Source organism: Laccaria bicolor, genomic scaffold, assembly GCF_000143565.1.
Source record: "Laccaria bicolor S238N-H82 LACBIscaffold_4 genomic scaffold, whole genome shotgun sequence".
Lineage (NCBI taxonomy): Eukaryota > Fungi > Basidiomycota > Agaricomycetes > Agaricales > Hydnangiaceae > Laccaria > Laccaria bicolor.
The window spans coordinates 309,154-332,430 of NW_001889875.1; the positions used below are offsets into that span (position 1 = coordinate 309,154).

At 43.9% G+C, this 23,277-nt stretch overlaps 6 protein-coding genes across 6 annotated transcripts; 2 read left to right on the forward strand and 4 right to left on the reverse strand.

Moving 5' to 3' along the window:
* Positions 1-12,176: 12,176 nt before the first annotated feature.
* On the reverse strand, positions 12,177-12,353 carry LACBIDRAFT_311157 (uncharacterized protein; the record flags this gene model as incomplete). The annotated part of the gene is made up of 1 exon (XM_001876828.1): positions 12,177-12,353. One exon carries the CDS (start codon positions 12,351-12,353, stop codon positions 12,177-12,179), a length of 177 nt encoding a protein of 58 aa, XP_001876863.1.
* Positions 12,354-14,430: 2,077 nt separating this feature from the next.
* LACBIDRAFT_323177 (uncharacterized protein) lies at positions 14,431-16,315 on the forward strand (the record flags this gene model as incomplete). The annotated part of the gene is made up of 6 exons (XM_001876357.1): positions 14,431-14,576; positions 14,994-15,044; positions 15,130-15,206; positions 15,536-15,577; positions 15,943-15,966; positions 16,050-16,315. 6 exons carry the CDS (start codon positions 14,431-14,433, stop codon positions 16,313-16,315), a joined length of 606 nt encoding a protein of 201 aa, XP_001876392.1.
* Positions 16,316-16,654: 339 nt separating this feature from the next.
* Positions 16,655-17,066, reverse strand: LACBIDRAFT_311159 (uncharacterized protein; the record flags this gene model as incomplete). Its single annotated transcript, XM_001876829.1, has 1 exon — positions 16,655-17,066. The coding sequence occupies one exon, from the start codon at positions 17,064-17,066 to the stop codon at positions 16,755-16,757; it is 312 nt and encodes a 103-aa protein (XP_001876864.1). The 3' UTR covers positions 16,655-16,754.
* A 479-nt stretch (positions 17,067-17,545) lies between these two features.
* On the reverse strand, positions 17,546-18,146 carry LACBIDRAFT_311160 (uncharacterized protein; the record flags this gene model as incomplete). Its single annotated transcript, XM_001876830.1, has 3 exons — positions 17,546-17,834; positions 17,899-17,972; positions 18,024-18,146. The coding sequence occupies 3 exons, from the start codon at positions 18,144-18,146 to the stop codon at positions 17,546-17,548; spliced, it is 486 nt and encodes a 161-aa protein (XP_001876865.1).
* Positions 18,147-18,682: 536 nt separating this feature from the next.
* On the reverse strand, positions 18,683-20,292 carry LACBIDRAFT_311161 (uncharacterized protein; the record flags this gene model as incomplete). The annotated part of the gene is made up of 3 exons (XM_001876831.1): positions 18,683-19,382; positions 19,443-20,088; positions 20,142-20,292. 3 exons carry the CDS (start codon positions 20,290-20,292, stop codon positions 18,683-18,685), a joined length of 1,497 nt encoding a protein of 498 aa, XP_001876866.1.
* Positions 20,293-21,982: 1,690 nt separating this feature from the next.
* Positions 21,983-22,791, forward strand: LACBIDRAFT_323179 (uncharacterized protein; the record flags this gene model as incomplete). The annotated part of the gene is made up of 5 exons (XM_001876358.1): positions 21,983-22,060; positions 22,113-22,218; positions 22,411-22,489; positions 22,545-22,672; positions 22,748-22,791. 5 exons carry the CDS (start codon positions 21,983-21,985, stop codon positions 22,789-22,791), a joined length of 435 nt encoding a protein of 144 aa, XP_001876393.1.
* Positions 22,792-23,277: the final 486 nt, after the last annotated feature.

Sequence of the window (23,277 nt, forward strand, 5' to 3'; positions counted from 1 at the left end):
AGTTGTCGTTTTGCATAGCCACACCCAAAGAGGCGCCACGCCCTGCGCATCTTCCTCTTAACTTCCATCTTGTCGTGTTACAATGTCTACCTCAACCAATCACCCTTTCCTCAAACCGTTTTCTAGTCTGAAGAAAGCGATCAAAAGATCACGCTCAAGGACGGCGCCTCGATCGGTGGACATCGCTAGCAATGATTTAGTCCGCCCCAGCTCTGACCCGCCTATCTTGATAACTCCATCTTTGACCATCCGTGCCGCGGACATAGCCATGCCAGTCACCAGTAAGATATTCTGTCCCGAACTGAACATTGAATATCAAATTTACAGGTGATCCGGTTGAAGTCTTTGGGGAAGGAGTGGTTGAGTGCACCCAGCAAGTTTTACCTATCTCCCCTGGTCTGCATCAACCTCAAACCTCTATCATTCATCATTTGTAACACTGATGTAGATGTCCTGAGTTCTCACCTGCCTACCTCTCCCCCAATTGCTCCTGTTCTGAATATGGGGACTGAAATGACTGCTGCCTGTGAGATACCCCTCAATCTGTTCGCCATACAGTTGATGTTGACATCAATTCTAATCTCACAGTTGATCAGGTAGAAGGCTCCATGCAAGGAGCTGTTAATTTGTTGCAACATTCTTCTCTTATCTTGACTGGTTCATGTTTGCTCCAAATTTGTATATTCCATTTCTGATAACTCTGTATAGATCCTTCAAGTTCTGGCTGGCCTACATCTCTACCCATTCATTCTGCTGTGAATGCAGAAGTGATGCCTCCCGGTCAGTACTCTGATAAATATACTTCAGGCTTGCTTAAATCTGACAGACTATGCAGAGTTTTCAACAAACCTTCAAGCTGTTACATACAACATTTCAGCTCAAAATGTGAACACAGGCCCTAATTATGGTTTGTTGCATTTGAATCATCACATTTATTGCTTTTACCTATGTTTTAATAGGTACCATCAATCAAGGTAAGTAGTAAGAAAATCATCATATTCATCTTAATGTTGTTTGTAGTGGTAGGTGTGGACCCAAATATCCAAATCACACTTGTGATGATTAGGGATGAACAACTGAGTACTATTGCAGGCTCTTACTTCAAATGTATAATTGACTCAATTTTCTTATCACAGGGAAGGAGATTTATAAGTGGCTTTCTCCACCTAAAGAGTCTATTAACTACAATGATGCACGTGCAATTCTGAAGGGTCAACCAGACACTTGTCAATGGTTTCTCAATGGACATATATTTTCTGGGTGGCTCAAACAGCCTGGCTTCCTCTGGATCAAAGGAAAATGTAAGTCTTCTGTAAAAATTAGTAAATTTATATTTATTGACAGTTTGCCCAGCTGGTTCTGGGAAAACCATTCTAAGGTTGAGAATTCCAACATTTTTATGACATTGAATTAAAATTTCTTTTTACAGCTCAGTGATAATTCACAATATTCTTCAAAGATTCAATTCTGCTACTGCATATTTCTTTTTTGATGGGAGAGATTCACAGAAGGATTTCCAGCTACATGATCAACTTCTGCGATCACTCATCTGGCAATTGTCTCTCAAATGTAAGGGTAGAGTGCCTAAAGTCTTAGTGGACTTATATGCTCGCTGTGGTGATGGCCATCGTGAGCCAAATCTGGATGATCTGGAGGATACTCTTCAGAGAATTGTTGCTGGCTTCAGTTCAACATTCATTATTCTGGATGCTCTTGATGAATGTACTGAAAGAGAAAAGCTTCTTAACTGGATTGAGACTATTATATTGAAGAACAATATGAATCTTGGGCTTCACTTGATAGTTACTAGTCGCCCAGAACAGGAGATTGAGGACAAGTTCAAGTCTTGTCATTATCTTAACTTGGTTGAGGAATTGGAGAATCATGATCTTGTCACCTATCTTGACTATCAGCTTCAGAATGACTCTGGCTTGCAAAAATGGAATTCTGATGCTCAAGAGCAAATAAAGTGTACATTGGTGGGAAAAGCAGATGGAATGTGTGTTTATCATTAACATCTGACTGACAGGATGATTACTGAATGTAATTTTAGGTTTCGTTGGGTTGCATTACAGCTAAATGAGCTCAAAGAGTGCCGGACCAAGAGTGATCTAAATAAACAGCTAAATGATCTACCTGAGGGTTTGGATAAAACATATGATCGAATATTGCTGGAAATCAAGAAAAAAGATTGTCCATATGCCAAAACATTTTTACAGTGGCTGTCTTTTGCTGTTCGTCCACTGACACTGGAAGAGCTGGCTATGACTGCCGCAGTTGATCTTTCTGCTGAGAATGGACCAGAGTACAAATCAGACAATGAATTTCAAGATATTAAAGAGGTCTTGAAAATATGTTCCAGTTTTGTTATGAAATCAGAGGGTATGGTTTAGATTAATACCAGATTGAAATGAGGACTGACTATCAAATAGGTTTTATCAAACTTTCCCATTTTTCTGTCAAAGAATATCTCATATCTGAGTATATTAAACACCATGTCATCAAGCAAGTCAGAGACTTCAGCTTTAATGAGAGCCTGTCACACTCTGTCATATCTCAGATCTGTCTTGTCTATCTCCTGCAAATCCATACATCTGAGCCCCTTGATAGGAATGTGGATGTATCCTTCCCTCTTGCAAAGTATGCTGCAGAACATTGGATGATACATGCACATTCTGGTAACAAAACTAAATCTCAGTCAGTACTTGCATTGATGATGAAGCTTCTAACAGAGGAAAATACTGCTTTTGTGTACTGGGTCCAGCTTTATAATGGGGATTACCATTATCATTGGAATCAGCGAAAACAGAGGGTTGAGAATGCAAAACCACTATATTATGCATCAATTGCTGGATTAACTGAAGCAGCATATGCTTTGCTAGAAATGGGAGCAGATGTAAATGCACAAGGAGGCCAATATGGAAATGCACTCCAGGCAGCATTAAATGGGGGCTATGAGGCTATTGCAAAGCTGCTCATAGACAAGGGAGCAGATGTAAATGCACAGGGAGGAAGATATGGAAATGCACTCCAGGCAGCCTCATTTGGGGGCAATAAGGTGATTGCAGAGCTGCTGATAGAGAAGGAGGCAGATGTAAATGCACAGGGAGGAGACTATGGAAATGCACTTCAAGCAGCAGCATATCAAGGACATGAGGCAATTGTAAGGCTATTGATAGAGAAGGGAGCAGATTTAAATGCACAGGGAGGAGAGTATGGAAATGCACTTCAAGCAGCAGCATATCAAGGTCATGATGCCATTATAAAGCTGCTAATAGAGAAGGGGACACATGTAAATGGACAGGGGGGAAGATATGGAAATGCACTTTATGCAGCATCAAAGAATGGCCATGAGGCAATTGCAAAGCTGTTGATAAAGATGGGGGCAGATGTAAATGTACAGGGAGGATATTATGGAAATGCACTCCAGGCAGCATCAAATGGAGGCTATGAGGCCATTGCAAAGCTTTTGATAGAGAGGGGTGCAGATATAAATGCACAAGGAGGAGAGTATAGAAATGCACTCCAGGCAGCATCAAATGGGGGCCATAAGGCTATTGCAAAGCTGTTGATAAAGAAGGGGGCAGATATAAATGCACAGGGAGGAGACTATGGAAATGCACTTTATGCAGCATCAAATGAGGGCCATCAGGCCATTGCAAAGATATTATTAGAGAAGGGGGCAGATATAAATGCACATGGGGGGGAGTATGGAAATGCACTTCAGGCAGCATCAAATGGAGGCCACCAGGCCATTGCAAAGCTGCTAGTAGAGAAGGGTGCAGATATAAATGCCCAGGGGGGAAGATATGGCAATGCCCTCTATGCAGCATCAAATCAAGGCCATGAGGCAATTGCAAAGCTATTGATAGAGAAGGGGGCAGATGTAAATGCACAGGGAGGAAGATATGCAAGTTCACTTCAGGCTGCATCAAATGGAGGCCATGAGGAACTTGTAAAGCTGTTGATAGAAAAGGGGGCAGATGTAAATGCACAGGGAGGAGAGTATGAAAATGCACTCCAGGTGGCATCAAAGAATGGCTATGAGGAACTTGCAAAGCTGTTGATAGAGGAAGGGGCAGATGTAAATGCACAGGGAGGAAGGTATGGGAATGCACTTTATGCAGCATCATATAAAGGCTATGATGCAATTGCAAAGTTGTTGATAGAGAAGGGGGCAGATGTAAATGCACAAGGAGGACAATTTGGAAATGCCCGGAGGGCAGCATCAAATGGGGGCCATAAGGCCATTGAAAAGCTTTTGGTAGAGAATGGGGCAGCATTGGAATCTGTGTTTTACCCAGTAGCAAGGTCAACAGCAAGGCCAAGGGTGTTTAGATACCAGTCATAGATACTCAATTTAGGTAACTCAGTCGAGAATAGAGCCAGTGCTGTGGAGTTAGCTCTGATTAAAATCTAATGATTCAATGTAGGAATGTAAACATACCAGGTAAGAAAATGTGTGAGATACAGAAATATGGTTGTCAAGTAAACATCATGCAATAGTCCAATCAATGCAGACCTTTAGTTGTGTACAACATCTGTTACAGGCTCATTCCAATGTTTGAAATTCCTAAGTCATTTCCCACTCAGATGCCAATGTTTGACTTCATGTTCCCTGACTTCTTTCTCTCCGCTTACTACCATCCTCCTCTTGAATTGATGTTTCCCAGACATTTATGTGGTATCTGGGGCTTCTAAGAAATTGTATGAGCTCATCATTGTATGGTAATCTTCTTAGTAAGGTATGGGACATCCATACTCTGCTAACATCACATGATTAGCATGACACCTTCCTCATGTGCTCCAGTTTTGTAGAAGCAGCTCTTAAATATTTAGCTTACACTGTATTGAAAAATGAACTCCAACATTTCATGTAGAAAGGAAGCATGTACATTGTGAGATAAAATATTTAGTACAAAAACATGTCCCTGGGAAGGAGATCCAAAAATGGTGCTGAGGTGCATCAATATACATGACAGCTTGATTCCATCCCGTTTTTTTTCATTTGTTGCTGCTTCAACATGCCTCTAAAGTGACAGGCCACCCTTTCAAGGATGAAAAATTTCTATGGTGGCTTGAAGGGAAAGGGCAGGGCTGAAAAGAAGCAGAAAGTTAGGGTCAAGAAGAAAGAAATGTGTGTAACTGATGTTACCTCTCAGAAAAGTGTTTTGACTCCCCCAGGAAAAGGTTCCAGGTCAATCGAGAGGGTTCCAAAAAATGAAAGATGTGTCATCAACTGTGGCTGCTGGACCTGAGGAGAAAGTGGACGCATTGGGGAAACTAGGAAACTACTGTCAGAAATAGATGATGCATGCCAGATGGATGATTTCACAGGCTCATTTCTATGCAGTACTTTACCCTCCCCCACATGCTCTGATCAGTGCTGATCAGTTCTAATCAGAGTTCTACAATCAGGATGGTTCAGCACTGATCAGCATCAGCATTACTGATCAGAACTGAGCAGTTCTGATCAGCACCAAGCTAGAGGTCAGTTGACTTAAGCTGTATTTATTGAAGTCAAACCTTATACTGATAACTTGATATTCAGAATTCCTTATAAATTCACAAGTCAATTAGAACAAATTACAATGTATTTCAATTATAATACAAAATATAGTTTACTACATACAGTGTATGCTAAAGGAAGAGGGGATGGGCAAGGAAGGGGGGTCCAGGAAATGGGGAGGGAAAAGGAAGGGAAAAGGAAGGGAAAAGGAAGGGAAAAGGAAGAGAGAAAGAAGGGAAAAGGAAGGGGAAGGCACAATCAATAGGGGATTGACAAAGAAGGGGGAGGGAGCATGGACAAAGAAGGAGGGAGGGAAAAGGGAGGGGAGGGATAGCCTGGAAGGGGGGAGGGAAAAGGAAGGGGGGGAGGCACAAGGAATAAGGTATATCATGTTGTGGTGCTCGTCAATGGGGTGGGCACTCGACATCACAGGTGCTGGAGTAGTGCATCCTGGCAGATGCATACTCCATCCCCCTGGTGTTCAGAGTCTCACTTAGGTGTCAGAGAGTCATTACATACACATCTACATGTCACGTCGTGTTTGTAGGCTCTCCAGTCAATACCACCACATCCATTCATGTCTACGCACTCTCTGTGTCACTCAGCACCTCTCCAGTGCTCTATGTCATTGTATCATGTTGTGGTGTTCATCAACAGGGTGGGTGCTCTACGTCATGGGTGCTTGTTGTGGTCATGTCATGTCATGGTGTTTGTTAATGGGTACTCATTGTCATGGGTGCTTGTCATTGTGGGTGCTCATTGTGTCATGGTGGTTGTTAATGAAGGAGAGTGGGGTGAGTGGGGCACTCACCTGCATTAAACGAAGAACAAGACATCAATGTTCATCATTTGGTTGCCATGTCGCTGACAGCGATGTGGCACCTTGCTTTCCCATCATCAGGGGCATGTCATTGTCCATGGGCATGGCTGTCTGTTGACATGGCCCTTGTCCATTGACGTGGTGATATGGATGAAAGCATTTCACCTGTATAAAATTCAATTTTAATGATTTTACCTATAAAGGTCATCTCTGAAGAATACACTACATACAATTGCAATGATACAAAGAATCAATGAACATACCTGGTTCAGTTGACTAAAAGTGCAAATGCATGGAATCTGAAGGTAGGACAAAGGCTTTGGAACTGGCAGCAGTACACATTGTGACATCATACTTGTATCCTATCTAAGATTCACCTACCATGAAATAGAACACAAAGAGGTTCTAGAGTCAACACCCAATGCAGGGAGAAGAATTGCATTACTACCAAGGGTTTAGAAACACATAATGGATTTATTGTGGAAACTCAAACTTATACAAGAAATACAGAAAGACGGCATGGACACCTAGTGGCATGTCCAGACCATCAAGAAACTAAACTATGACTATGCAGTAGATGTATGAAGGCATAGCATGGCTTGCGGCCATTCAGAAAGTCATGTACAGTGATTCCTGTGTATGCATCAAAGACTGATGCATCTGAAAGTCAAAAGTACAAACATGGGAAAAAGACACATTCTATTATATGATATATAATGAGAACCCCCTGACAAACTAAGAGAGACATTTGAAAACATCTTTGGAGTGTCTTCTGACCTCCATAATGAAGAGACAGCCAAGAAAGGGCATTTTAATTAAAAACTCAGAAACAATGAAAGGCCAAAGGCTATTGGTGATGCCTATGCATGCACATCATCACATCAGAAAACATTAATCATTATTATGACACCATCTGTCAAATAGGTAGCCAGGCTGTAGAAAAGAAACATGCACAATCATGCTAAGCTAAGAATAGCTACATTGGCTATCTCTGCATACACATCAAAGACTGATGCAACACTACAAATCTGTAGTGTTCCCCAGAGATAGGCTACAAAATATACCATACACTCTTTAAAATTCATATTTGTAATTTGGCCTGAAGTAAACCTGTAGAAAAACATGTGTAAAACATAGATAGGGGTTTTGGAGTATATAAGGAGTGCGTGAGCAGGTCAAAAGGAAGCAATCACCCCCCATACCCTTTGTTTTGGAGCATAGTGACATAATAAAAACTCACAGGAGTCATAAAAGTCAATTGAAGTGGTGTTTTGTGTCAATAAAGAAAACTGTGATCAAGAACTTTGAATTTGCGAGACCAGGTTCCCTGAAAGACATACTTTGTTCTGTTAAACTATTTTAAACCACACCCTATAATAAAAACCCGTTTTATTATGAAAACTCTTGAGACTTACAGCACTTCCAGAAAGTAATGAGAATCATGTTTTTTTTCCCCCATGGCTTACCCTTTTTGGCTTGGGCAATGAAAAGTGTCTGAACATCATTTGAATACTCCAAAAAAATAAATTCTGCAAAGGAAACATCCTGAATAGATTCAGTAATCCTCAACAGATATTTGTTTTTGTGCTTTACACCATGTGTTGGTGTGATAATCTATGCCCAATGAAAGGTCAGGATGGCGTGAAGCTTAGCTAAGTGGTTCCCGGCAAAGCCCACTCCCTCAGTTGCTGTCTCGCCCTGCGACGCCCAACGAATCTATCAGACAGAAAGGAAAGGAAGTTCCTTTGCATGCAAAATGTGATTTTTTTTGTGTACAATAACATGATTTTCCTGAAATCTGAGGAAGCTGAGGAGAATTCCCAATTGGGAAATCATGAGAGAAAAAAAACATGATTCTCATTACTTTCTGGAAGCACTGTAACCTAAGAAGACAAAAGTGGTATTTCCTAATACCAAAGGTCCTCAAATTCTTTCACTGAGATTGTGATAGTGTGTGTATGTGTGTATGTGTGTATGTGTGTGTGTATGTGTGTGTATGTATATGTATGTATATGTATATGTATAAGTGTATAGGTGTTTAGGGTTTCCTGCTGCACTTGATCCTTGTTTGCGTATTTCACACTTTCACGGTCATCCCCGTGCAATGTGTATCAGTGGTTGTTGTCCATTGACGTGGTTGTCTTCCATTGATGTGGTGGTGGTACGTTGAGGTGGTGGTTCATTGACATGGTGGGGCTGTCCCATTGACAGGGTCGTGCTGTGGTGGTTGGTGATGTGGCGTTGGTTGATGTGTTGCAGTGTGTTGTGGTCATTGTTGGCAGTCGAGGAACATAGTGGGTGATGGTGGCTATAGGTGAGAGTAGTGACATGGTGTTGGTGGGTGTTGCAGATGATGGTGGTGGTTGAGGAAGAAGAGTGTTTGGTTTGTTGATGATGCCAAATCAAGCATTGGCATTGGCCAAAGCTTGTTTTAGGAAGGTAGATGCAAAGACGACATATACTGAACAATTGTTTTATGTTTTATAACAGCTACATGGCATAGTGGTAATGTTGATACTGTTTAGCTGTGTGACACATGCCAAGGCTTGGGTTCAATCTTTGACCATGCACTTATTTAGTAATACTCATGTAACACTCAGTCCTGTTCAGCATCACTCAGATCTGCTCAGTGCTGATCAGCACTGAGTAATGCTGAGTGGGGCCATTGCCAAGTTGCTTTCCAGCCAAAATGGCTGGGGAAGGAGGAGTTCAAATGCTGATCAGAACATGTGGGGCACAAACAAGACCTCTTTCTATGCAATCCGTGCAGCCCTGGTTTGAACCTGAAACAAGACTTTCAGGTGTGCTATTTCACTCAAAATTTAACAGTGCCTGTCCTAATATTCTTTCACTTATGAAATGGATGGTGGTAGGCTATAGCTGGCATGTATCAGTTATGTTTTTGGTCTTCAAAGACAGAGATTCTCCTTTCTCTAAGTCAACTTTTAGCCAACTTCTGATAAAAGTAGAAGTCACAAGTTGTAAATTAATTATCCTGAGATATATTACATTGTCTGTGTAGTGTTCCCTTCCTCTTCTTGCTCAATTTCTGTTGTTTCCAATATGTTTGAGAAGTTTGTGTCTGTTTGTCTGCAGCTTCAAACATGTCATCCAAGTTCATCCATCCACTTGTGATGAAAAATGAAAAAAATGGGCTGTGTTCTATGTGTAAAGTACTAAGATGCTTATGTTTCATTAAATTTCATTGTACAGGATAAATTCTGTGCCATTTGAGGTTTTGGGCACAAGGAGGCAACTATTTGCATCTATGTGGCAATGCCTTTACTGGCTACCTTTGATGGCTGTTTGTTACCTAGAAAAGGTCATCCAGAACATGACTTGGTGCATTCTCCCTTAGAATCATGAGCTCCTGCACCAGGGGCTACAGCCAGAGAAATTTGAGACATCCACTACCCCTTGTGGGGAGCCACTCTTGCTTACAGGGTCCTCGTACGCATTTGGGAGAGTACCCTCCCAATGCAGAAGGTTCCTGATTCATCACACTGAGTGTATATCAGTGGCTAGCTACATTGTGATCTACTATTGGAATATGTAGGAGGAGATGATGGTGGTAGTGGATCATCAATTGGGGGTGAGGTGTTTGTGATCACGATACTCAGTGGCTCATGCTGAGGCTGCTCAAGTGTCAGTAGTATTTGGTACTTGGAAATGGTGAAAAAGACACACCTATTTGCCCATCTAGAAGCTGTTGCTGAAATAAAAGCATCCTGGAGAGCCCTGGCCACCTCTGCATTAACCAAAGCAAGAGTCCTCCTTATGGCCATTTTTTTGCATAAAACCTTTCCCTGGTGGCCTGTCAAGTATGATGTATGTCAAGTAGTGGTCAAGGTGATGAAGTGGCCACATAAATCACACTAGTACTGTACACACTCCTTGTTGCTGTCCACATCACAGAAGATTGGAAATCGGATAAGCGATGTGCCATCTTCAAGCCAGTAGCTCAGACTTTCTGGTGGATCGAGGAGCACTGTGTTGCGCACTTTTGGAAAACCTGGCATGCTGGATGTTTTGAGAAAGCTAGGTGATGGCAGATGCACTAAGTGGTCAAACTTGTTCGAAGCAACAGATGAGATAGGATGAGATACAATGTATATTATTGCTTATCTATGATGGCTACCTTCCACATTGGGAGGGTGCCCTCCAAATCTGGATGAGGACCCTGTAAGCAAGGGTGGCTGCCCACAAGGGGTAGTCATCAGCAAAACAACATCTTTCTTACTAGTCCTTACCTGACAAGGTAAGATTCATAAGGTCAACAAGGTTTGTCAGATTCCTACTCACCTTGTATTGCCTGCTAGCTGACAAAAATATGACAAGATTGTGCCCAAGTTGGTGGGATATGACCAAATTACACCCAGGTCGGTAGAAACATGCCAACTTGGGACATGAATATATGGTTTGAATATTATTTTTTACAATATAATGTAGACCAACTTGATATGGGTATACAACACAATATAAGGGTCAGTAGGTTGGCTGAGCAATGTAAGGCTAGGCTAGTTAGTCTGACCTTACATGCCAACAAGGGAAAGTTCAAGTTCAATAACAATATGTTCTGAATTAATACAGCAATGTGACAAATAATTAACATGATGTTACGAGAGCTGGTAGGCTGGCGGAAGGGCTGCTCAAGGCAGAGCAATTACAAGGAGTCCAAGTTGAGTGTAAGTGAGGAAATGAAATGCAAGAACAAATAAGTGGATACTGGAGCAAGTAAAAGTGGAGAGTCAGTGAAATGAGCACATCAGAGCACAGAAACAGGTCTGTTGGTCCAGTGTCCTAATGATGTTGTCCATTACTGAACAGGAGGAAGGAGTTGGTGACGGGCACTTACAAAATTTCAAGGTCTATCTCTTACACATGTCAAAGGAGGCCTGTGTTCAAGCTGAATCGTCTTCTTCATGTGAGGACATTTTGAATGTTGGTTGCTCTCTTCTGGAGGACTTGAAAGAGGAGATGAAAGAAGGGAAGGAGAAGAAGGAGGGGGGTGAGACATGATTGTTGATGAGTCACACCATTGGATTGGGCAGGGCCTCGGTTAGCAGTAATTGGACATTCATTGACAGTGACTTGTTCAGTTTGATGAGATGGTGGGGAAGTTGGTTGTGTTTGATTTGCAATCAGGGAGCCAGACTGAGGCTGTCCTCCAATCAATATGTGTCAGCAACAATTTGAAATCAAACACGATGCCTAACTGTAGTGTCATCCTCTTCCTCATCAGATGGTGGGAGCTGACTGATCCCAGATGAAAATCACGGCTGGTTAGTGGGAGAGTCAGCATAAATGTCATCATCATTGTCATTGGCAGGAGGTTGTGCAGGTTTTGATGTTTTTGATCTTACTGGTTTTGGCAGTTTTGATCTTGCTGGAGCTCCAGATACATAGGCTTCTTGTTGTTGTTTTAGCTGTTGGACAGAAACACACCATCATTTAGCCGCCAATCTTTGTAGTGATAGAGAAACCAAAAAACCTGAAGTTTTGCTAACATTTTGAATGCATATGAGAACTATAGATGACTTACATGGATGGCAGCATATGCAATGGAGGAAGCAGTAATGTTTTGCAAATTGTGGAGCTTTGCCTATCATGCTTTGGCTGCCACACCCCCATGTGTTTGTTTAAGAGCCAATTTCAAGCCCTGAAAGACATGCTGCTAGTGTTGCCGCAGTTTGGTCAGGTCTGGTTACAGTCTAGTTTTGCAGGTTTAGGTAATGGATTGATGGCTAAGCCAAATCAAACTGGGTAACAAGGTTTGGTTTCTCTGTAACACTGGTTCAAACCAGTAAACCATCAGTTTCAAGCCTAATATGGAAAGCAAGGTGTTATCTACTCTACAGTTGCCAGTAAAGACTTAATATACACATTAACATCCTCCGGAATGGCATTCTCTCCATCTTGGATGGACTTAATGAACTCCAGGACATCTTCCTGAGATGTTCCCTGTGTGAAATCTAAGGATTGACCGGATTTTAGAGAAAACTTTAGCATCTGCAGCATTTCCATCAAGTCCTCGCCAATTCGGTTTCAATGATGGGTCATGGCCCCATTTGCAGATGAAAACACTCTTTCACATGGAACAGCAGACCCTTGGATTGCTAGATAGTCTAAGGCTGCCAGGAAAAGAGTAGGATAACGAAGTTGATTTTCTTATATGTATCTCAATACGGTGATACCTAAAAAGGAGGGAAAGCAAAAACACATCTGCCAATACATGAGATTGCTTGTTCCTGTTGATGAGTCATTGAGGTAACAATTGATTTTGTCATCCAGGGAACTGTTCCTGTGTGCATCGCACCTTGACAAGCCCAAAATGTCATCTGCTGTCCAGTGAGCCAATGAACCTCAAATTGAGTGGCCCTGGATGGCTCATGATCGAAGAGGGGTATCATCAGTAGTGGCAATGCTGGTGCCAGTTCTGGTGGGTCGGTTAATGTGATGGGTGCACCTGACAGGGGTGATGTAGCAGTGCGCCTCTGGTAATAAGGAAGAAGCTAGACGTAGCAGATATCTTTTAGTTTAATGGTAGCACTGCATTGAATTAATGACGCACTGTCTGCCGAGGTCTTAGTGATGCCCTACATATTCCTGCCGGATTCTGGTCATTCCGGTGGATTCCGGTGCCATTCCAGTGGAATCTACCAGCCAAAATTTCACTCCAGCCACGGAATATTGTTATTCCAGTATTTACACTGGAACAGTCCCTGGAATGGACCGGAACGGAATGGCACTGGAATGCAGTGACTGGAATGAACACTAAAAATTGCCAAATATGGCAAGTTTTGTATTTTCAGATAAAAATTAGCAATAGAATCAGAAAAAAAATAGGGATGGTGGTAATGATGTTGGGGTACTGTGTACATGGTCTGTGCGCATTTCCTAATATGGTAATTAATGCAAATATAACCAGAAAATCAGGGGGAAAAGAGAAAAAAATAGGGATGGTGCTCACTATTGGTGATGTTGTTGGGGTATTGCTTACATGGTCTGTGCGCATTTCCAAATATGGTAATTAATGCAAATATAGCCAGAAAATCAGGGAAAAAGAATAAAGATGTAGACTGTTGTTGACAATGTTCAAGTAGTGTTTACATGGTCTGTGCACATTTCCAAATATGGTAATTAATGCAAATATAGCCAGAAAATCAGGAAAAAAAGAGAAAAAAAGAATAAACATGATGTAGACTGTTGTTGACAATGGTGAAGTAGTGTTCACATAGTCTGTGCACATTTCCAAATATGGTAATTAATGCAAATATAGCCAGAAGATCAGAAAAGAATGGGAAAAGGTATACACTTGGTGTTAACTGTTGTTGACAATGTTGGAGTAATGTTTACATGGTCTATGCACATTTCCAAATATGGTAATTAGTGCAAATATAACCAGAAAAACAGAAAAACAGCAGAGACATGATGTTAACCATTGTTGACAATGTTGGGGTACTGTTTACATGGTCTGTGCACATTTCCAAATAGCTGTTGTCAGGTTCAGGGTACATATCCAAAAAAGGAAATTTAAGTATTTCTAGTAAAAGAATAGCAGAAAATTCACAAAAAATAGAGTTAGTATATGCAGTGTATACAATATGAGGCACTGCCTTCAGGGTCCATGTCAGGGTCATTTATATATACCCACAAAAGAAAATATGATCTTGTATGACCAAAAAGTCAAGAAATTCAAGATAATGAGGATTCTGCTTGTTAGGGTTCATTCAATGGGATGTCAGGATGATGGTCACATGACCAATTATGAAAAATGGTCGAAAATGAAAGTTGTAGCCCTGCATTGTAGCTTCCCAAATTGGTTGAATTATGTTCTACAGTGCTCCTATTGTGGAGATATGAGGTAAAAGATTTTCAAAAGTGTCACATTTTTTTTTGTTTTTTGTATTTTTCTCCATGAAAACAACACCAAACAATATGATTTCAACACATTTACAAAGCTAAGAGAAAGGGCTACAACTATTGTATCATGGGAAATTTGACCCAAAAAGGAAGATGCATACCCTAAAAGGGATAATAACACTGACAAACTACAAAAGTCAGTTTATATACACACATTTGTATTTACAAGCACTTATACATGTCCCTTCTGTCAGAATCTGGTGGAATCCAGGCCCATTCCAGAGGATTCCGGTCCATTCCTGTGGATTCTGGTCCATTCCTGTGGAATCTGATGGAATCCAGCAGAATGGACCCATTCCTGCAGGAATATGCGGGCATCAAAAAGTACTGCAGTTGCCGGTTGCCTCATTTCAAAAATCTTTTAAAACCGTTCAAAGACTGGTTTTGATCGGTTGCAACCGGTTAAATGGTCACATGTGTTACATAGCCTTGTAACCACATTTATTACCTTTTATTGGGTTTTTGTTTCATCAAAAACAGTTAAGAATTGAGAAAGATATAACCAAATCCATATTTTACCTGAGTCTCTAGGAGATGTAATTCGGTTTCAGTCATAGCTATGTCAAATCTTCATTAAATCTCTTAAGAATTGGTAGAATGACAGGTATTTACATGCTTTACTATTTTATATAACCTGTTTATTTTTCAGAGTAATAATAGTCAAGATACAAATGGTTTATATTGGTATAATAAATTATACACAAAAAAACCAGTCTGGATCAGTCTGAACCGGCTCCATAGACTGCAAAAGACTGGTCCTAGGTGGTTTGGTTTGGTTCCCTCAATATCTGGGTCAGTCCTAGACTGGTTGCAGTCCATGGTTGCGCATTTTGGGGGCAAAAAACCGGACTGAACTGAACTTGCGAACACTAAATAGGACTCATCATGCACTTTTTCTTGAGACTTCCTTGCTATATTTTACTTCTTATGAAACACCAGCACCCACAAAAAGAGGTGAGTATGAACAAGCTTGTTGTTGCAACTACTGGAGCCCATGGGATGATATGGAAGTATGGCACCATGCCTTGTAATGTGTGTGTGGTGTGACGGTCTAATGGTGTGATGGTCTAACAGGCTGCCTTCTCTGCATAACATGTGGTGTGCCTGATTCCTGAAGCCGCAAGTTCAATCCTGCAGGTATACTTTCCAACACTTCAATTCCATGCCAGGTATTTTTGAACAATGTTGCCACCTTTCTTAACTGACATGGTGACTCCCTTCCCTTGCCTTGTAACCTTGGTTCCAACTTGATTTTAGAATACCTGATTTACATCAACTTACAGCTAATTTCAAATTTATGCGGAATCCCAAAATCTTTTTTGGCTGTTTGTACCTATTAGCTTTAGCTGGCTGGGACTCCGAACCAACAGTCCATGGTTGTCGTTCTTGTTTGAACTTTGCACCCACTCAGTCATTGTGTCTACATATCAAGTTTCTTTTCATTATGGTAGACACTCCTGCTAGTGGTGAACCTACTGGAATTGATCTTTCCATTGTTGCTCACCTCACATTCTACAAATCTGGCACCATTGGCAAAGGCAAGAAAGAAATCAAGGCAAAGACCTTCAACCACAGCTTTTTGAAATTCAAGACAACTATTTGAAACTCCCTACAGCAATCTTAGAGAAACACCTTGTGGAGAATAAGTATAAAGTCACTGCATGCAATGTCTATTCTTGCAAGATGTAAGTCCATCCTGCGGCAGTGCTGCCAAGTACGTTTACTTTATCCTCACAATTCCTGTCCCTAATCCATTTGATGATATTTAGTGCTGAAGATGTTCTGCATCTCAAACAGGCACCATTGTGGTGGAAAGTGAAACCAGAGTGCCTCAACATGTTGCCATGAAGCTGCAGGAAACCCCTCCTTTGAAACATGCTAGTACCCCGAAGGCAGATCTTGAACAGTTTTTGGACCAGGCACCTGCCACCAGGGAAGGCGACATCAGCCCTGATGCAGACTTTACCTGGTATTTCTATTCAAAGAACTTGAAGATGACTCTTTCTCTTCCATGTAGTCTAGTTCCAATTCTCAATGGTGAAGAAGAAGACAACAGCTTATAGCCCTCTAACTAGGTTTTTCTTTGTGTTCAGTCTGGTGTTCTCTGTTGACCTCTCAACCCAGAATTGCTTTCTCTTCAATTGAACCCTTATTGTAGCAAGGATTGATGTATCTGTAACAGTGCTAGATGCCCGAATTGTCCTACTTAATCCTAAAGTCTATAGAAAACATTCAGACCATGTAGGAGATCTTGGGATACAGTTATGGTAGAAAGAACTGAACTCAAACAAAACTAAGTTAGAGGCATGTTAGAAATTGCAGATGTGAAAGTATTATGTCATTTGATTCTGGGGTCCTGGGCTCTGTTTTTTTTTTTTGGGAATTCCGCATAGATCTGAAATCAGCTGTAATTGTACCATACCAGCATAAGACCAAGTTATTTTTGAATAAAAGAGACAACCAAAATTACTCAATGTTACATTGTAATCCCAAGCTCGACATTTATTTTCGGACTTTACCGGGACCACAAGTTATTACCAGGGTAATGTTGTTTTGCTGATGGTGGACGTCTCGGATTTCTCGGGCTGTAGCCCCTTGTCGGTTCTCCGCCAGGTACCTCCAAAGTGCAATGTTCCCCAAGTGCACCCTGATAGAGCAATAGCACAATTCTGGCATGCCAACATGAAATAGATCACAGCTGGTAAGTGCCACTGCGAGGAGGTCGGCTGGGGAAGATATGAACATCAGGAGGTGGGTGTAGATGTCCAGGTTCAATGCCGTGGTCATTGTCAAGTTTTCCCTCGCATCTTTCATGGTTTAAGTGGAGCGCCGTCTGAAGCTTGGGGTGATGAAAGTTCAAAGGACCCTCCGCATCCATGAGGTGAGGTGGTTTATGACAAGATGGCCCTGACGACCAAACCGATCCGAGAAACCACAATTACTGGATAAAAGAAAGTTCTAGTATAAACGTGTATGGGAATCCATAAAACACAAGACACAACCAAGGCGGACATACGTGGACTCTAGAGGCCAGGCCTTGGACAGTATTACTGTATGCAGTATTATATGGTATGGGCACGGTGTTGCAAGTTATATCTGAGCATCATGCAAGTGTGATCCTTGTGAAGCTGCGCGGCTCTCTGCAGCTAGATCTTTCTGGCAACAAATCTGAATTACGTTGGTCCGCATTGAGAACAAAAGGTTACCACAAGGTCAAGCAACTCAACTAGATTTGGGATTGGCAGGAAACCACTGTCCAACATCTCAACTTGAGTGTTCACAACACCCCAACTTTAAGCACACTTTGGTGACATGCCCGCGGTACCAACTGACAGCAACGTGAGGACCCGTGGAGTCTCTTCGCGAATACTACAGGCTTCAATCATTGGATCCGCGATAGAGGCGAGCCCTGGACCCAACGAGCCTACAATACTGTTCATCCACGCAGTAGAAGCAATGAATGGCTTGACAGCTTTGACGGCCTCCAGCAAAGCAGGAATGTTGAATGCGAATACCGCCATCAAGATGTCTGAATTAGCCGTTTGGAAAAAGGATCGAAAGGAGCCAATCGCAGAGTTCCACCTGGGCAAGCGATAACTACTGCCATAGCTTAGGAGATAGGAAACCAAACATACGACACATCAGCGAAATGGTCAAGTTGACAAGAGTCAAATTGCTGCCGGTTACGGGAGGTTCACCTCCAACTGAGAGGACAGGGTTCTTGAATGCGAATCAGTCAAGAACGCTCATGATGAAAGCAGTTGACCGTACAGCAACACACAGCCCCAAGTACGAAGTCTTTGGACTAGCTGAAGGGTCTGGCGTGGTTGGGAAGGTACTTGAATTCGAAGGGAGCCTTGGAAAGCCCACATGGTCCCCAACACCGCCCGACATCACGGCAATATGATTTGAGTTCCACTGGTCCAAAGCAGCGGAGAGCAACACTGGGCTCACGCAGGTGGTTACTCCAGTTGACGTTACCAGAGCAATTCGTCCATCAGAAGGGGTTTTCAACGATTACGGGGATATGTAGAGTAGAGCCTCCAGCTCGGCTCAAGCGCTGATTACAGAGAGAGTCATAGGAGCAGAGGTGTGTCATTTGAACCTGCGCTCTCCTATTGCTTCAATAGAACTGAGGATGCAACTAAAGAGGCAACGGTTTCGGCTTGAGGTGTGCCAGCCTCACGTGTGGTCGGTAACACCACCAGGAGTACAAGAAAGACGGGGCCCATCGATTGACCAAAAGGCAGATGACGTGGAAGTCGACTGGGAGGGGACATACCTCGTGATGATGGATAGTTGCAAGGTGGGAAGCAAGGATATAGAAGTCGACTGGGAGGGGGGCTATGTCGTAATGACGGATAGTTGAATTGTAGAATATAAATATTGAGGTCCTGATGACGGCTGTACAGCACTTCCGGAAGGAGATGTCATGGTGGTGAACGGAGAGACCCAGAACAAAGACCAGTATTAGAGGGTGAAAAGATGCATGAATAGAGGACGCCAAGGAAAGTTTGGGTGCGCCCGTTGGCAACCAGTTTGGACGGATTGGTGAAGTATCGATATCGCTTTGGCAAGAACCGGATGCGGGAGTGGAGGGGCTTGACTTCTGGGCCTGTCGTTCCCGGGTGTGACAGGTCAAGACCAATACGTGGGGAGTTGTATATCTTCAAGCCGGGGCTGTGAGGGGAGTGCTTGAGATAGAGTTTATAAGATGGGGTATCGGCGCCAGGATTATCACTGTGGATAAAAGCAGTCCTCTCTCCTGCCCACTTGGTCTCAATCAACTCGGAAATGGAGGCTACCCTGCTGAGTAAGAGGATTTGGTCGACTAAGAGAGAGTGGCCTGAGATCACTTGGGGCTTTGGACCGAGTTTGCGGATGGATCTGAGGAGAATGCCACCGCGTGGCAAGGGTGGTATTTCCATGCTGGAAGACAAGTTCGATGGCCCAGGAGCACTCGGAGTTGTAGCGGAGGGTGCGAAGTATGGAGACGTGGTGGTGATGGATGGAGAGGGGCCACCAATGGTCACATCCATACCCTTCCTCGAGCCACCTCTGTAGCAGTCCGTTAGACTGGTAGCGCTCCAGTTTGAATCTGCGGAGCGACGTGGAGGACGATGAAAGTACCTGTCGACGATTGAGTACACGAGCCCAAATCCAGTTAGAATCATCGAGGACAATGCTCACCACCGCGCACAGATTTTCTGTTCCTCGCCTCCATGGGGGTCCTCATGGCATCCAGCTTTCTGCAAATAAAAGTTCAGCTCTAAAATCTGGAACTCCGTTTCCACGTTTTCGCATTTTAGGACAAAGTGAAAGTCGCGTAGAAGGGCGTTGGCTACGACATCAAAGCGCGCCTTTATGCATTGCTCGTCGGAGAGGTGCGAGAAATCCAGTAGCTGTTGAAGAGACTCTGTAGTGATGGAGTTGAGCTGGTTGCGGTCATCGTTCGATGTGATGCTGTGGTCACCGGGTTGCACGTTGAACCCCTGGTTAACTTTGCATTTCTTCGCGACCGCAGCTACCTGGATATCGTCTGCGTCAAGAGCCCTTTTGTTCATCTTTGACGATGACAGTCGAAAGCAAAATTTAGGTAGGCTTGGTTCTAGCACGGAGAAGGCGGGCGAGAGGCTTGAGTTGTATGGGAAATCTTTGTCGAATATAGCTCGTCGAGCAACTCTGGTACGAAAGTCTGCTTCCCAGAATTGCCGACATATGCCTGAAACCGGGGAACTCTCGCTCCTGCCAAAGAGTGCGATCCACACTCCGACTAGCGCGTCAAATTCGGGAACAACTTCAACGGGAACAAGCTCCACGATCGCCATGATGAATCCTGTCGAGGTCAAGGTCAGCTAAGACGATAAAAAGTCATGAGGAGAAACGAACCCTTCAAGACAGAGCGGAACGCGACTGCATTGGGCTTTGATATAGATGAACCAGTCTTCCAGGAGACAGCCGTAACGGACAAAGGGGAGTTTGTAAGAAGATTGCCGAGGAGGTTGTACAACCCGGTTTCTGGTTCAAGACATTGGGACATGCAGTGGTTCACGATTGTGAAGCTGGGATATGGCGTTTTGGTATGAGGGTGGAAGCTCCTTGATTTCCGCAGCCTTCGAGTGCAAGCGAGACAGGACATACGTCCATGCTAAGTAGGTGCAACAGCATTGACTCCCTCCGTGAGTGGTCACCGGCTCGTGAGTGCGTTTAAGAGAGGGAGGGGATGACGTGTAGTTATCCGTATCTTCGGAAAAGTCTAAAGATCTCGGTGGTGATGAGAATTCAAATTCCAGCATAATCTTGTTGCATCTGCCTGCTTTCCTCACCCAGAAAGAGGGTATTGTTCGCTGGCGTGGAACCTAGACAGGTGCCGTATGCAGCTTCATGGATCGTTACCACCAATGGTCCTGTGCACTGAACGTAGTTGAACGTCGCCCAAAACAGCACGTCCAAAAGCACCGATCGATCCTTCAACGAGTGCTTCGCCCAGCGTGCAGCCTTCTTCGGATCCCCGGTTAGCTTCAACGGAAACACCTCCTTCGTTTTCGGGAAGAGTCCCTCTGTAACCTTCATGCCATCAGGCAAGCCTTGGGTATATGCATTCAAGGGCGAAGTCGTGTAGGCCGTGATCTGAGTCGTCCGTTGCGTTAAACAGAGGAAGGAGGACGCGGAAAGTGTGAAGCCGTTCCGCGTCATAAAACAGCGTAATGTTCTCGGCACGTTCAGCAGCAATGGCCTCCAGAGAACCACCACCAGTTGGCCCAGAGAGTCCTTGGCTGTGATGAACGTGCGAACGAGGATGCAGGCTTGTGCTTCGTCCATCTGGAATTTATCGCTGACATCGAAGATGCACTCCTTTTGCCATCGTCAACCTGAATAACCTCGCTATCTGGCAGTGGGACCGAACCACTTTCTATTTCTTCCTCCTTGACGCGTCTGATGGCTTCCCAAAAACCTGCATCACACGTCTGAGCTTCGTCATGGGGTACTGATCCAAATGGACTGCATCTTGTTGGGTCAAGATTTCGTGCAGGCTACCATATGTTCTGTGAATAAAGGACTCAGTAAGGCCTCAAATGAGCAATATAGCCTCTTACATGTCGATGATATCGGACCGTTGGATTCCAGTCTGGGAAGCAGGGCTCGGAGGGGGTGTCGTACCGTCAAGAGAAGCGAGCGGCTGGGTGAGATAAGTGGAAATGACGATGAGCTTGGATTCGAGGTTGGGATGGAAAACGAACCGACTGAGACGCAGAAGGAGAACAGGACGAATAAAGTAGAAATTCTCGGGGCTGGGACGTTCTTTCCGCAAGCAGGGACTCCAGGAAGTTTGGAAACCGAAAGAGAATTGACTTCCGTCTTCCCAGACCAACGGGGCATCGTACTTCTCATACGGGGGCTCGTTTACGGTTTCTAGGCCTCCATCCAACCTCCATCGGTATTGTTAGAGAAAGTCTAAGGTGGACGAATAGTGTAGCTCGGATGTTGGGTTGTAGAGATAGGATTTTATGAGTGTTTCATGCGTAGTCGTTCAGAATGAGAATGAAGAAAGTTTTGCAAAAGAACGCATGCGGGTCGTGGGTTGAATGCCACTCCCATCATTGCTCGTAAGTACCGCCTACAACATTCTTTTTCACTTGCTCTTCAGCTGAAACGGGGCACTCTTAGACACTCTTGTGTGTCAAAACTCTCCATATAGAATGAGCCAAGTTAGTGCCCTTCCAGGTTCCATGGGCAACCGACTTCACACCGTAGCTCTGAAAGCTGCTGTCCCCACACGTTGTGCAGAGTCCACAGTCGTTGCGTATGTCAATCTTTTTTACAGAATTGTCGTCCCGTTCTCTAATGATCCTTCTGTAGGTAACGACGTCACTTGACTACCTTTTCCTCACCCTCTTCCAGACAGATCCACGACGAACCCGACGGGGGTCATGCGGTCGACCGGCGTCAACTTCGCCCAAGCCTCGTCCGTCGTTGTTTGACAAGCCCTCTGATGGATTCGGCCGCTGAGAGGGAGGTTCATGACTTAGGAAAAGCCGGGTACGATTGGACCATTTGAGAGATTTCGTTGATGACAAGGATACTATGACTTTGGGCTATCAGTGAGTTTACTTCGATTTCATACTCGTAACTCCAGAGGGCTGATCTTTCGTTGCAGGGTTCTTCGTGCCCAGTGAGGATGGGCATCACCGTGAATACGTCGCTCCGAGTGATATGCGACTAGAGATGATCTCAGGGTGAGTCCTCCTCTTCTCTCCTCTTCTGGGGTCCAACTCTGACTTCCTGGATCAGCGGGCCAGGCGAAGTCGACGTCCGAGTATCCGATCACCGACTCACGGTCCTGGCTACAAGCTCAAGCTCAAGGGCTATCTTCCTCATCAAAGACGGACTTCCACGGACCTGCGCATACAACGACCTTCGTAAGTACTGCCATCCCTTATGGCTTCCATCGCGCTCTTTGTCTGCCTACTGACATGGAGCAATGTTGACAATAGGTCTTGGTGCGCTCACGACCTGGTTGCGAACAATTCCGACCTAGAGGAACTAGAACACATCGCTAGGTCCATGGATATCGACGCATCCGGAAAATCCTGACAGATGGCTGTTACATAGGCTCCCTCCCCTCTCAGACCCAAAGCGTCGATGACACATGCCCTTCCATTCAACTCCTCCCACACGAGCTTGGATCCCACGATTATTAAGGAATCCACTCGCTTGCAAGTCAACGCGACCACCATCTGGGAGGGATTTAGGCTGTCATTGAGGATTAACTAGTGAGGATCGTGACGTGGCATATGAGACTTTCTGCAGAGGACAGTGTACCATTCGTATGAGCGAGTTATGGCCCCTCTCAAAAGTGGATTTATCAACCCACTTCCGCTCCCATTCCTCCTCTGAGCAACGAACGCGACCGCTTCATCCTCTTCTTCCCCTAGACACCTACTTCTACCCACCCCACCGCTGCTCCATGACACGGACGTAGGACGCATATACACCGCTTCCAATCGCTTTTGGTCATTCATGC